A 13,952-nucleotide genomic window follows, 5' to 3' on the forward strand; every position below is an offset into this window, starting at 1 on the left:
CTATCACATTAGCTGTATTGTGTGTTGAAGCACAGCATTGCCGCTGTAGTCTCTTTGTGCAAAACGGTTTCAAGTGTTAGCGCTGTTAGCATTTACATGGTAATCTGAGATGAAGAGGAAGACCTCCGTTTCCTCCTGGTCATTAATATTTAATCAGCCAGGCCCAACCATACTGGATGCAGTGTGTTTACGACTGTTATAGGATACATTAAATCAATGACAGGGTCAGTGACTGTTGATATCTATTTTTCATGAAGAAGACACAAAACATTTCCCTGTCAACGGCCTGACCTCCACCTTCCAGGAATCCCACTATACCTCAGACTACTTTGTCAGTAAGTATCACTGAGGAGACTAAATCCTATGTACGTAGTCTGGCTCTAATGCACTAATGGCTTGTTAATATGTAATATGTTACGTCAATCAATGTCTATACATAAAGAATGGGGATATGACTCAGCACAGTAGGTCCAGTAATTTTTTGCTGTTGCAGTTACACTGAGCTCTCCATTTCTGTCTCTGTCTCTGTCTCTCTCTCTCTCTCTCTCTCTCTCTCTCTCTCTCTCTCTCTCTCTCTCTCTCTCTCTCTCTCTCTCTCTCTCTCTCTCTCTCTCTCTCTCTCTCTCTCTCTCTCTCTCTCTCTCTCTCTCTCTCTCTCTCTCTCTCTCTCTCTCTCTCTGTCTCTCTCTCTCTGTCTCTCTCTCTCTGTCTCTCTCTCTGTCTCTCTCTCTCTCTCTCTCGCGCTCTCTCCCACCCCCTCCTTCTCTCTCTCCACCTCCCTCTCTCTCTATCTCTCACTCTCTCCCGCCCCCTCCTTCTCTCTCTGCACCTCCCTCTCTGTCTCTATCTATCACTCTCTTCCCATCTCTCTCCCTCCCTCCTTCTCCTCCTCCTTCTCCTGTGTTTCTCCAGGCTATGGCATTGAGCATGCCCAGTGCGTTCCTCCCTCTGAATACTCAGAGCCGGGCTTCATCACAGAGTCCTACCAGACCCTTCACCCAATCAGCTCCGAGGACCTGCTGTCACTCAAGTACGAGAGCGAATACCCAAACGTCATCCTCAGGGACATGCCCCTCAACACACTGCAGGGGGACTACTTCTCAGTCAAGCAGGAGGTGGTCTCCCCCGACAACATGTGTGTGGGCCGCATCAGCAGAGGTGAGGGGTCTGGTTGGAAATGGTTGGAAATCAAGATTTTGTGAAGTGTGGCTGTTACAGCTGCTGTGTATTAGATGCCCTATCTCAAAGAGGAACAAGTTAACTTGGGTAACTTGGGGCCATTACGTGATTAGGCCTATAGTCCATGTCTTAGTTGTGCATAAGACTGAGACTCTGATTCAGTCCATACATTATGAATCTATGATAAGTCATTCCACGGTGTTGACTGTAACTCCTTGTGTGAGTCTTGAGGTCTAGCTAATTGGGTTGGGTTTGTGAACATCACTGTGTGCGTGTGATTTCGCTGACGCCCTCCAATCTTGCCCTGCCACATCACTGGATGTACCACGATAGAAGAAAGGAGGCCCTAAGGCTGGCTTGTGGTTCAAGCAAACCCGCCTCGAGGAGATAATAAGTCAATTGTTTATGTCAGAGTGAGAAGAGAACAAAGCCACACGGTGTGTTAGCGCTCTGTCCCTATAGCTTTCATGTAAAACAGCCCAAACGAGGTAACCTTCAAGAACAACCACATTTTTTTTCTCTCAAATTTCTCATCTCTGTTTTTTACATCTCAACCTTGAGGTGGTTCTCAGCAAGGACAGAGAGTGACAGAGAGTGACAAACAGTGTCAGAGCGTGGTTTTTGTTTCTCATGAATCGTTCTGTTTACCTGCCACATGCACCACTGTTTGATTTCCTACTGATAGTTTGGAGAAGAATTAACAGCGTGGTTTACATTGATACCAATAAAGCGAGGATTTTCTTCTCAAATCCCCCGGTTTAACAAATTAATAAGGGGTGTCAGGGAGTTTACAGTACACAGGCCCGTCCAGTGGACTGACTGGGCATTCGCCTCCAAGGTATGTCCAGGCCTCGTACATAATAAATCCCAGGGTTTTTGGCAGCGCATTGTGCTTTCTAAATGTGGGAAAGTATTTGTGGCACCACCGAAAACCACATGTGGCTTCAATTTGTGCAATTGAAGATTTCAGTATCAGTCGAGGCACTGGATTATCTTTCATTCTTTAATAGCTCTCAGTTGAAATGCTCCTTTTATCTTTCCCGAGGACAGAAATAGCAAGGCAATTTGCATTGATCTTCTTCCAATTAGACAAAACCAAATAGCAGTTGCACATGCTAAACTGAGTGTGAAATGAAGGGACCAGGACCATTCCATTACGTTATACAGAACAAAGAAGCTCAGTGAGAGTGTAATTTACTGCCAATGTCTAATGTGTATTCCTGCCATAAATATTGTCCTCTGTCAAATCGTAATGTCACTGCTCTAAACTATTTACTTTCAGATAATTCTATTTTCATTCCCTCTCACACTATGAGGCAATAAAACGAACAGATTCTGCTCTCTCCCTCTCTGTCTCTCAGGTAAGCTGGGAGGCCAGGACTCGTTTGAGAGCAACGAGAGCTTTGAAAGCTGTGACCGTCTGACCCAGTCCTGGAGCAGCCAGTCCTCCTTCAGCAGTCTGCAGCGCGTCCCATCGTATGACAGCTTCGACTCTGAGGACTACCCCAGCACCCTGCATGGACACAAGCCCAAGGGAACCTTCAAGGACTACGTCAGGGAGCGCTCAGACCTCAGCAAGGACAAACCTGTCATCCCCGCCGCAGCACTGGCAGGATACACAGGTTAGTCGAAATGAATGAAGAAAATACAGGTTACAGTTTGGAAAATGTGCGATCAACTACAATAAATATGGCCAAACGTTCATCCTTCTTACTTCTTACAGGCGTTTTTATGCCACTCAAAGGAGCCCTATGTTACATGTTTGCCAGGCAGTTGCAGCAGATGTACATACTGTAGGTGTACCTCAGTGTAATTGGGTCTCTGTAACTGGCAGCACAGCTTCTGGCTGAGAGCGTTTATATACACACCTCTATAACAGCCTGCGGCACTGCAGCTCCAGAGTCATGCACTCACAGGAAACCAAGACATTTGCTCTCAGCCTCTTCTCTCCATCTCGCCTCGTCTTGCACCTCTGACTTTCTCATCTGCACCGTTTTATCTGTGGCCGCATCTCAACCTATTTTCCAGGTCGTCTTGGCAACCTGGGTGCAAACACAAAACAATACCTGCACTTAAAACTAGAGTAGATATATCTGTTCATCTGTTAAGGCCCCTTTCTACCTACAGTGCCTGATGAAAAAGCTACTCTATCTTCTATTCAAACACAAAGAAACACATCTTAGAAGTTTAAAAAAAGATCCAAGGTCTGGCACATTCTATTTTCGTATTCTTTTTATGGCAAGGTTTTCAGTTTGTTTTGTAAAAACGTAGTGAAAAAGTAAAAAAAAAAATCTACTTAAATCCCTATTCACCATTTTACATTTTGGGACCTATAGCCATTACAGAAAAACTACATGATTGTGGAAAATCACATGATTTCACATGATCATGTGTTTTGTCCGTAAGAGAGTTGAATTCTTAATGTTTCAACATTAAGCACAAGTATATACGGTGCATTCGAAAGTATTCAGACCCCTTGATTTTTTCCACATTTTGTTACGTTACAGCCTTATTCTAAAATGGATTAAATATTTTTCCCCCATCAATCTACACACAATACCCCACAATGACAAAGTGAAAACAGTTTTTTAGAATTTATTTGCAAAAATAAATGAATACGTATTTACATAAGTATTCAGACCCTTTGCTATGAGACTCAGGTGCATCCTGTTTCCATTGATCATCCTTGAGATGCTTCTACAACTTGATTGGAGTCTACCTGTGGTAAATTCAATTGATTTGACATTTTTTGTTGACAGTGCATGTCAGAGCAAAAACCAAGCCATGAGGTCGAAGGAATTGTGCGTAGAGCTCCGATACAGGATTTTGTTGAGGCACAGATCTGGGGAAGGGTACCACAACATTTCTGCAGCATTGAAGGTCTCCAAGAACACAGTGACTTCCAATCATTCCTAAATGGAAGAAGTTGGAACCACCAAGACTCTTCCTAGAGCTGGCCACCCAGTCAAACTGAGCAATCGGGGAGAAGAGCCTTGGTCAGGGAGGTGACCAAGAACCCGATGGTCACTCTGACAGAACTCCAGAGTTCCTCTGTGTAGATGGGAGAACCTTTCAGAAGGACAACCATCTCTGCAGCATTCCACCAATCAGGCCTTTATGGTAGTGGCCAGACGGAAAGCCACTCCTCAGTAAAAGGCACATTAGAGTTTGCCAAAAGGCACCTAAAAACTCTCAGACCATGAGAAACAAGATTCTCGGGTCTGATGAAACCATGACTGAATTATTTTGCTTGAATGCCAAGCGTCACGTCTGGAGTAAACCTGGCACCATCCATACAGTGAAGCATTGTGGTGGCAGCATCATGCTGTGGGGATGTTTTTCAGCAGCAGGGACTGGGAGACCAGTCAGGATCGAGAGAAAGATGAACTGAGCAAAGTACAGAGAGATCCTTGATGAAAACCTGCTCCAGAGCGCTCAAGACCTCAGACTGGTGCGAAGGTACACCTTCCGACAGGACAACGACCCTAAGCACACAGCCAAGACAACGCAGGAGTGGCTTCGGGACAAGTCTCTGAATTACCTTGAGTGGCCCAGCCAGAGCGTGGACTTGAACCTGATCGAACATCTCTGGAGAGACCTGAAAATAGCTGTGCAGCGACACTCCCCAGGATCTTCAGAGAAGATTGGGACAGACCAAATACAGGTGTAACAAGCTTGTAGCGTCATACCCAAGGCGACTCGAGGTTGTAATCATCGCCAAAGGTGCTTCAACAAAGTACTGAGTTAAAGGTCTGAATACTTATGTAAATGTGATATTTCCACAAAAAATGTAAAACTTGATTTAGCTTTGTCATTACGAGGTATTGTGTGTAGATTGTGAGGATTTTTTTTATTTTATACATTTTTGAATAAGGCTGTAACGTAACAAAATGTGGGAAAAGTCAACGGGTCTGAATACTTTCGAAATGCACTCTATACATCTATGGAGACAGAGAAGCAATTTAAGGGGAAATTATCTCTCAATAGCTTTAATGCACTAGACACACTAGTTACAATGTCTCCAATTCTCTATCTAGTCTTTGGGGACTTTCTCCCCTCTGTGTTAAATTGCAGTCACAAGGTTGCTAGTAGAGGAGAGGGGAAATACCAGAACATACAGTGTTCGTCACTGACAATGTTTACTTCAGATTGCATTACTCATTGCCTACAATTGGCATCTCATGGTAATTTGTAATCTGCAAAGTTGTCTGTACTAATCAATTATGTCAATTTCTTAATTCATGCATTCATCTTTGGATCATAATTGCATACCTACAGAGACGTACATTAGATGTACATTAGACATTTAAGATAAAATGAAAGACAGATATAAAAAATTGGCATGCCCTAATTGAAGGCTTTTACATGGCTACAGTATGCATTCGTAATATAATGCCAGCTAGTGGTACAGATGTAGAATCTTAATTTGATCCAACCTGTTGCAGGAGAACTTTCCTGCAATGGTTTAAAAAGTCTTCTGAAGTTTGTAATTGCCACTTTGACATTTCAGAATTGATTTTCCCTTGCGAAAAATGTATCAACCCTTACAAAAATGTCCATTAATTATAATCCACATAATAATTCACATTTCCTGTTGCTGCAGGATTATTTTCCTGCTGTAGCAAATTGGCTCAAATTAAGATCCTACATATTTAGGCTATTTTCTGCATGTCAACATTCATGCATTTCTGCAAAGTAATTCACTTCCCTACTGTATGTGTTTAATGATGTAGCATTAGTTATACAACTACCATAGACTCATGTTCAGAGGCTAATCCATGTTCCAATATTTTCATTTTAGTCAGAATACTTTATCAGAGCTTTTAGAGTCATGTAGAACTAAATAGAAGAAAATGAACATAAGTGGTAAAAATACTTCAATATGCTTCAGATATGAAGTGTCTAGCTGGCAACAACCATTGTTATTAACTGTTATTACCCTGTATGCTGTCCTGCAGCCAAGAGAAAGATCAACCCCCATTTGGCCCCCAAACAACAAATGCATTTTATTACTATGTGAAAAACAGAGAGAATCTCCCCAGAAAAGAGTAAAACATTTATGTAATATCTCAAATAGCTTTTGAGGAAAACGTGTGTTTTGGCTTCCTTTCCCAGTAGCTGTGCACTGACAGGCACACACACGGTTCCCTGTCACACACAGTGATGAGCTGGTGTGATAAAGAAGGTGTGAGATTAGTGAGGCCCAGTCAGTCGTCAGCTCTCTCTGAGGTTGACTGTGTTTCTCATCTCCAATCACACTTCTGTCACCTCTGGGGATGCAGCAGGCAGTCAGTCACTGTGCCTTGGGGCCAACTACAGCTCTCTCTCTCTCTCTCTCTCTCTCTCTCTCTCTCTCTCTCTCTCTCTCTCTCTCTCTCTCTCTCTCTCTCTCTCTCTCTCTCCCTCTCTCCCTCTCTCTCTCTCCCTCTCTTTCCATCTCTCTGTCCACCCTGCATAGGCTACAGTCTCATCTGTAAAGCCTAAAGGCAGATCCTAAACAGTACTATGAATGCAATCCCCCCCCACCCTTTCTCCACAGTATATGCTTTTTCAATGAGACCCATTGTGCATGGGGGCATTTAACATATTTTTGGGAAAACATTTTAGGGTCGCCAAACATTCTCGTGTGAGAGAGCTTGAGGGGGCTGGAAAGGGGCACTGTTGTATCACCCTTATGTGGGCCCACGGTTACAGTAGCAGGCTTTTTGGAATGTGCCTTCATCTGGAGGAGAGCTACTGTACAGTAGTCAGTTGAATATAGCTGGTTATTATTTTATGAAATGTGGGTATTGTGTCTTTGCATTCATGTTCATAACTGAGGGAAGCGAGTAGAAGCCTTGGATTGAACACAACTTATTTTGCTTTCAGGTGTTCAACCCACACTTCAATTTATCTGAAAGCTTTGGTGTGTGTTGTATGAGGGTGATTTTATGAGGCATGTCTGGGAGGTAACAGCTCCGCTCTGCTACAGCTTTGCTAAGTAGGCGCTGCATAGCCAGGTGTGATTTGAACTAGGTCGTTTTTTTTGTCTGTACAGAAAACCACAAGATCAAAGAATACAGAAGATAATGGAGCGCAGCACAAACCAAACGTTTTTCTCCCCTGCTACGATTTATTTTTCTTTTCAACACGATTGTAAGTTCAGGTCGTCACATTTGGTCCATTTGTTTAATCTACAAATATATGTAAAAAATGTCAATCAAATTGTAGGTAAATGCATTCAATTGCTTTTACGGTACATTGCATTATTAGTACAGACCTGAAAATAACAGAAAATCAAGCGACATTTGTTTACAAATTAGATTAAATGTAATGTTTCTAATGGCTGATCTCTGGGAGTTTACACTACACACACACATACAATGCCTTGCAAAGTATTCACCCCTCTTGGCGTTTTTCCTATTTTGTTGCATTACAACCTGTAATATAAATTGATTTTTATTTGGATTTCATGTAATGGACATACACAAAATAGTCCAAATTGGTGAAGTGAAATTAAAAAAATTACTTGTGAAAAAATAAAAATAATCAACACGGAAAAGTGGTGGGTGCATATGTATTCACCCCCTTTGCTATGAAGCCCCTAAATAAGATCTGTTGCAACCAATTACCTTCAGAAGTCACATAGTTAGTTAAATGAAGTCCACCTGTGTGAAATCTAAGTGTCACATGATCTGTCACATGATCTCACTATATATACACCTGTTCTGAAAGGCCCCAGAGTCTGCAACACCACTAAGCAAGCGGCACCATGAAGACCAAGGAGCTCTCCAAACAGGTCAGGGACAAAGTTGTGGAGAAGTATATATCAGGGTTGGGTTCTAATAAAATATCCAAAACTTTGAACATCCCACGGAGCACCATTAAATCCATTATACATTTTTTTAAAGAATATGGCACCACAACAAACATGCCAAGAGAGGGCCGCCCACCAAAACTCACGGACCAGGCAAGGAGGACATTAATCAGAGAGGCAACAAAGAGACCAAAGATAAACCTGAAGGAGCTGCAAAGCTCCACAGCGGAGATTGGAGTATCTGTCCATAGGACCACTTCAAGCCGTACACTCCACAGAGCTGGGCTTTTACGGAAGAGTGGCCAGAAAAAAAGCCATTGCTTAAAGAAAAAAATAAGCAAACACGTTTTGTGTTCGCCAAAAGACATATGGGAGACTCCACAAACATATGGAAGAAGGTACTCTGGTCAGATGAGACTAAAATTGAGCTTTTTGTCCATCAAGGAAACGCTATGTCTGGCACAAACCCAACACCTCTCATCACCCCGAGAACACCATCTCCACAGTGAAGCATGGTGGTGGAAGCATCATGACGTGGGGATATGTTTCATCAGCAGGGACTGGGAAACTGGTCAGAATTTAAGTACTGATGGATGGCGCTAAATACAGGAAAAGTCTTGAGGGAAACCTGTTTCAGTCTTCCAGAGATTTGAGACTGGGACGGAGGTTCACCTTCCAGCAGGACAATGACCCTAAGCATACTTCTAAAGCAACACTCGAGTGGTTTAAATTGAAACATTTAAATGTCTTGGAATGGCCTAGTCGAAGCCCAGACCTCAATCCAATTGAGAATCTGCGGTGTGACTTAAAGATTGCTGTACACCAGCAGGAACCCATCCAACTGGACCAGTTTTGCCTTGAAGAATAGGCAAAAATCCCAGTGGTTAGATGTGCCAAGCTTATAGAGACATATCCCAAGAGACTTGCAGCTGTAATTGCTGCAAAAGGTGGCTCTACAAAGTATTGACTTTGGGGGGGTGAATAGTTATGCACACTCAAGTTTTCAGTTTTTTTGTCTTATTTCTTGTTTGTTTCACAATAAAAAATATTTTGCATCTTCAAAGTGGTAGGCATGTTGTGTAAATCAAATGATACAAACCCCACAAAAATATATTTTAATTACAGGTTGTAAGGCAACAAAATAGGAAAAATGCCAAGGGGGTGAATACTTTCGCAAGGCACTGTACACACACACACACACACACACACACACACACACACACACACACACACACACACACACACACACACACACACACACACACACACACACACACACACACACACACACACACACACACACAGCCAAGGCCTCATATGAAGACCCCCTCTTATTTTAAACACTGTGATTTCATTGCCATGAAATTCATACAGATAGACAAAAACATGCTGTGAAGCCCAGCTCCACATACTGCAGAGGGCAAAGTGTAGACAAAGGGATTCATGATGAATGGGACCCTTGTCTGTGAAAACACTGTTTTCTCTCCACTATCGTGCCTTGTACATGTCTGATTCTGAGTGCAATATTTGTATTTTTATAGTAGGAGATGAATGACCCCAAGTCAAGTAGTTAATGAGAAGCATGAGGAGAACAGTCAGTCACAGATATGCTGTGTTTACATGCGGCTGATGATGTCATGTTCAGTAATACTCATCTGTATTATACGAAAAGGCTCCTCTCAGTGTTCTAACCTTGTTCTCCTCTCTCTCCCTTTTCCTGGTTCTGCTCTGCAGGCAGCGGCCCCATCCAGCTGTGGCAGTTTCTGCTGGAGCTTCTGACGGACAAGTCCTGTCAGTCCTTCATCAGCTGGACGGGAGACGGCTGGGAGTTCAAGCTGTCCGACCCTGACGAGGTGAGAGGTCACCTCAACTGACCTCACATGGCATCGGGGCCCTAAACAGTTTTTATTTAAACTTTATTTAACTAGGCAAGTCAGTTAAGAAAAAAATCTTATTTACAATGGCGGTCTACCCCAGCCAAACCTGGACGACGCTGGGCCAATTGTGCGCCGCCCTATGTGATTCCCAATCACGGCCGGATGTGATGCAGCCTGGATATTGAGCTTGATGTCTTTTTAATGTGACGCCAACAACAGTGTTATTTGCCTTACTTAGACTCAGAGAAACCTTAGCGGTATCAGGTACATTTAGCTACATTAAATATTGATCCATGTCAAGAGAAGACATGTACACAATCATGTTTTAATGTGAGGTTAGTGCAGAGCTCCGTCTCAAGGTTGATACATGGTGTAACAGGGTGCCTTTTCCCTCTGTGACTCAGGTGGCTCGGAGGTGGGGGAAGAGGAAAAACAAGCCCAAGATGAACTACGAAAAGCTGAGCCGAGGCCTGCGCTACTACTACGACAAGAACATCATCCACAAGACATCAGGGAAGCGCTACGTCTACCGCTTTGTCTGTGACTTAAAAAGCCTGCTGGGATACACCCCCGAGGAGCTCCACGCCATGCTGGACGTCAAGCCTGATGTGGACGAGTGAAAACAGAGGGATGAGAGAACAGTAATAGTAGAAGAATAGGGGAGTAAAGGAGCCGAGGAGACTAGGGCTCAGAGATTGATGCCGTCCGGTAAAAGAGGGCGCCCATTTTGGGACCAAACCTAAACTGTGGTTTGTATCATTTTGAGCTGTTGTCAGATGACGTTCAAAAAGGAAGCACATGCCAAACGTGAAAATTGATAATATGTTGCATTTGAGATAGTGTGTATGGTAGCTATATGTATATACTGGTATTACTTAGTAGCTCAAGGCACATGGAAAGCTATCAGTTAGAATAGAGTGGCCATTTAGCCTAAGTAGCACAAGAAACTGACATTGAGGAAGGGGGCCAAGAGACAGTGAAATATTCATTATAGGGAAGGACATGAATGGAGAGTTCCTGCTATGAAATCTGTTGCCAAATATAAAATGGAAAGTAGTGGAAATAGATCACTGTTTCTCTGCCACACTCCAAACACAATAGGCATGGGTAGATTTCTCAGCTTGGACCAAAAAAGTGTTGTTTTTGTTACTATTGTTTCAGAAGCATAATGTTTGTGTCAGTATTATCGTTGAGATTCAACTCCTGGTGTACTGTTTAGTCTCAGTCCGACCAGGATTCCCCCGTTTTTTTTAAATATTTTTTTTATGAAGGTATTATGAAACCAAACGTTGCACCATTTAATGTTAAGTTAGTCCTGTCTCCTCTCTGTGAAAGCCCAATAACTGAAACATGCTGATATGACTATCAGATGACACTAGACACTGGCCTTTTTACTCATTTTCATAGTTGGGTGGAGAGTTACTTACTCATACCAAGAATGGTTGATAGACACCTGAAAGTAACCGTTGCTTTAAAACTGACGCTTTCAGCTCTGCACATTTGCCGCTTCACTATAGAAATTTACTGTCTTACCACCAGTAATAAAAATCCTTAGACACCCTTTCTGTGGTGAGTTTTGAAAGTATTTGGACATGAAAGAGTCAAACGTGCCCATCACAATCTGTACATTGAGTGGTTTCCAAACCCCCATTTTAGCATTGCTTTAGAAGAGAGCAGAGAGGGAGGGACCTGTTGCTGACAAATTGAATTGCGAGCCATGTACGAGGGATGGTTTTTGTAGTCAAAAGAGAAAGCTTAGGAATGTAGAGTGTACTGTATTTGTGTGTGTTACGTGGTGTTCTCTGAATGAAGGGAAGCTGCCATAGCTAGGTAAGGTATATCAAGGTGCATGATGGTAGTAGGGTGAAAAGAGAAGGGTTCAAAGCAAGGAGTGTAAACTTTGGATGACTGTTTGAAAAAGAGAGAGATGAGAGGAGGACTGGGTAGTTTTGGGAGGGAACCGTGGAGTTGTGAAGTTAATCAGTAGTGGCTGAAAGAGAATGATCATCATTATGGTATGAGGATGAGATTAATGCTTGTGCTGTTGTACAGCTTGGAGTCTTTTGTTAACTGAAGTGTTTGTATGGATGCTCCATTTCACCAATGAGGAGGGAGAGATCGACAGGAAACAGGACTACCATAAAGAGTTGGGCTAAAGGACTACTGGGAGAGATGTGGCATTATATGCTCTTTTCTTACCATGCTTTGTACATGCTTTTCTATTTCTAACACATAAGAACACCCAATTCAGTATATGGAAAGGATCAATTAAATGACATGCCCTGAATACTGTATGTACTTGTGCAGCTTGCTCAAGAGCCACAGTAGCTGTGCTGGTTGGGTTTTGAGTAATGTCGTCAGTGGGAACATGACTATACGCAGGTCTTATGGGAAAAGCCAAAGTCAAGAAATATCATCTTAAAATACAAATGTTATTGTTTACAGTGGCTGAATGTTACCCATTCTGATGAAAATAGGTTTTGAAATGTTTATTTGTACAGATTGTATTTCATAATGCTTTATTAAGATCCAGATTAAACAAATAAGCAAGAGACAAAGCAGGAATAATAACCAAACCCATGTGAGGTCTGGGCGATAGATAGGGCTTTGGGTATGTCCACCATCTTGAAGGACAGGGACTGTTATTCCCTCACATTCAAAGTGTTGTTTCTGCTTTGATCTATTGATTTGTTGGAAAGCACTCAGTGTTAGGACTCAGCGAAGATATTTGGCTGGACTGACTGTAGTTCCCTCTTGAGATTATAGGAAAGGGATTTCTGTCCATATTAGTTACTTTTTTGTTGGGCAACTGACCACAGGGTTGGTTTTTCTAGTGTCAGTCAGCACAAACACACACGCACACGCACACAGACCACACACCACACACACACACACACACACACACACACACACACACACACACACACACACACACACACACACACACACACACACACACACACACACACGTAATCTTGTGTAGAGAAGATTGAATTCTCTTGAACAAATCAATCCACCCAATCTCTGTGGTTCATTTTGCACGCTACATTTCCAGGATTCACATCACTGTTTGATTATTACTGTTCAGATTTTTTTCCTCCAAAAAATGTTTTACGTTAGGGCAACTGTTCATATATTTAAATATATGCTTAACTTGTTGTTGATGATGCCTTCCAGCTACTAGCCAGTCACCATTTTGAGTAAATCAGAATATAATATCTTTGTTTAAATGGAAAGTCTGTTTGGACTTCAAGTCAAGTTTGTTTCAGTAAATGTCATATACGTTAAGTTGTAGACACAAGTATTGCACAGATCTTTCTAAATGGACTAAATACATAAATACACAGATACCTTGCGATATTAGCATATCTCATTAGGAAACCTTTTTTGTTATGGATGGTGTTGTTTTTTTTGTATATTTTATAGTGTTTCTGTATTTTTGTTAATGAGATCATTTTTTATGTATTTAGTTCACAAACATTTGAATATTTTTCAATAATTTATATTTTATAAAAGAAAAAGACGCAGACAGCTGGTGCTTTCATGGGAAATAAAGGTAGCACAGGAAAAAAATGTAGCGATTTTCTTTCGATATAGAGAATAGACCTGTCTGTTAAAGAAAAAGGCTGATGCTGGCCCATCATTGATTTCTGCTGGAAAGTTTTATAAACTGTTGCTTCTATTTCTTAATGTACTTTAAAAAAAATACGTTATAAAAAAATATATGTGAACAAGTATTTCATACTTTGTGTGTATTGTGTGATTATTTCTTCTAATATTACCAGAGCAACAACGGCTTTTGAAACATTACATCTATACTGTTACTTACAGTACATTGGAAACAAGTTAAATATCTATTAAAGAAAGCAGATTCGCAGATTGCAGTCTTACTTGGCTTCCTGGCCTTGACTACATGCCAAAAGAAAGGTTAGTCAGTTAGTCTATCTTTTTGTAAACATAATAGAAGTACCTACACATTATCCTCAAAAGATTTCTTCGTACTCATGTTAATAACCACCTGCGCATGTACTGGATGAACACATCTAGGCCTATTCACGTCACACATTGCATATAAATAACTCACATCCAAAACCTGCCTG

The 13,952-nt window shown here is 41.9% G+C and overlaps 1 protein-coding gene across 1 annotated transcript in view; it reads left to right on the plus strand.

Annotated features, from left to right (window-relative positions):
• The window catches only part of LOC120018139 (protein C-ets-1-like), a 31,607-nt gene extending 18,018 nt beyond the window's left edge, over positions 1-13,589 (plus strand). The window contains exons 4-8 of the mRNA XM_038961153.1: positions 258-335; positions 913-1,158; positions 2,541-2,801; positions 9,710-9,828; positions 10,257-13,589. Of these exons, the coding sequence (XP_038817081.1) occupies positions 258-335; positions 913-1,158; positions 2,541-2,801; positions 9,710-9,828; positions 10,257-10,472 (920 nt within the window). The 3' untranslated portion in view covers positions 10,473-13,589. The remainder of the gene's footprint in view (positions 1-257; positions 336-912; positions 1,159-2,540; positions 2,802-9,709; positions 9,829-10,256) is intronic.
• Positions 13,590-13,952: the final 363 nt, after the last annotated feature.

Source organism: Salvelinus namaycush, chromosome 23, assembly GCF_016432855.1.
Source record: "Salvelinus namaycush isolate Seneca chromosome 23, SaNama_1.0, whole genome shotgun sequence".
Classification (NCBI taxonomy): Eukaryota; Metazoa; Chordata; class Actinopteri; order Salmoniformes; family Salmonidae; genus Salvelinus; species Salvelinus namaycush.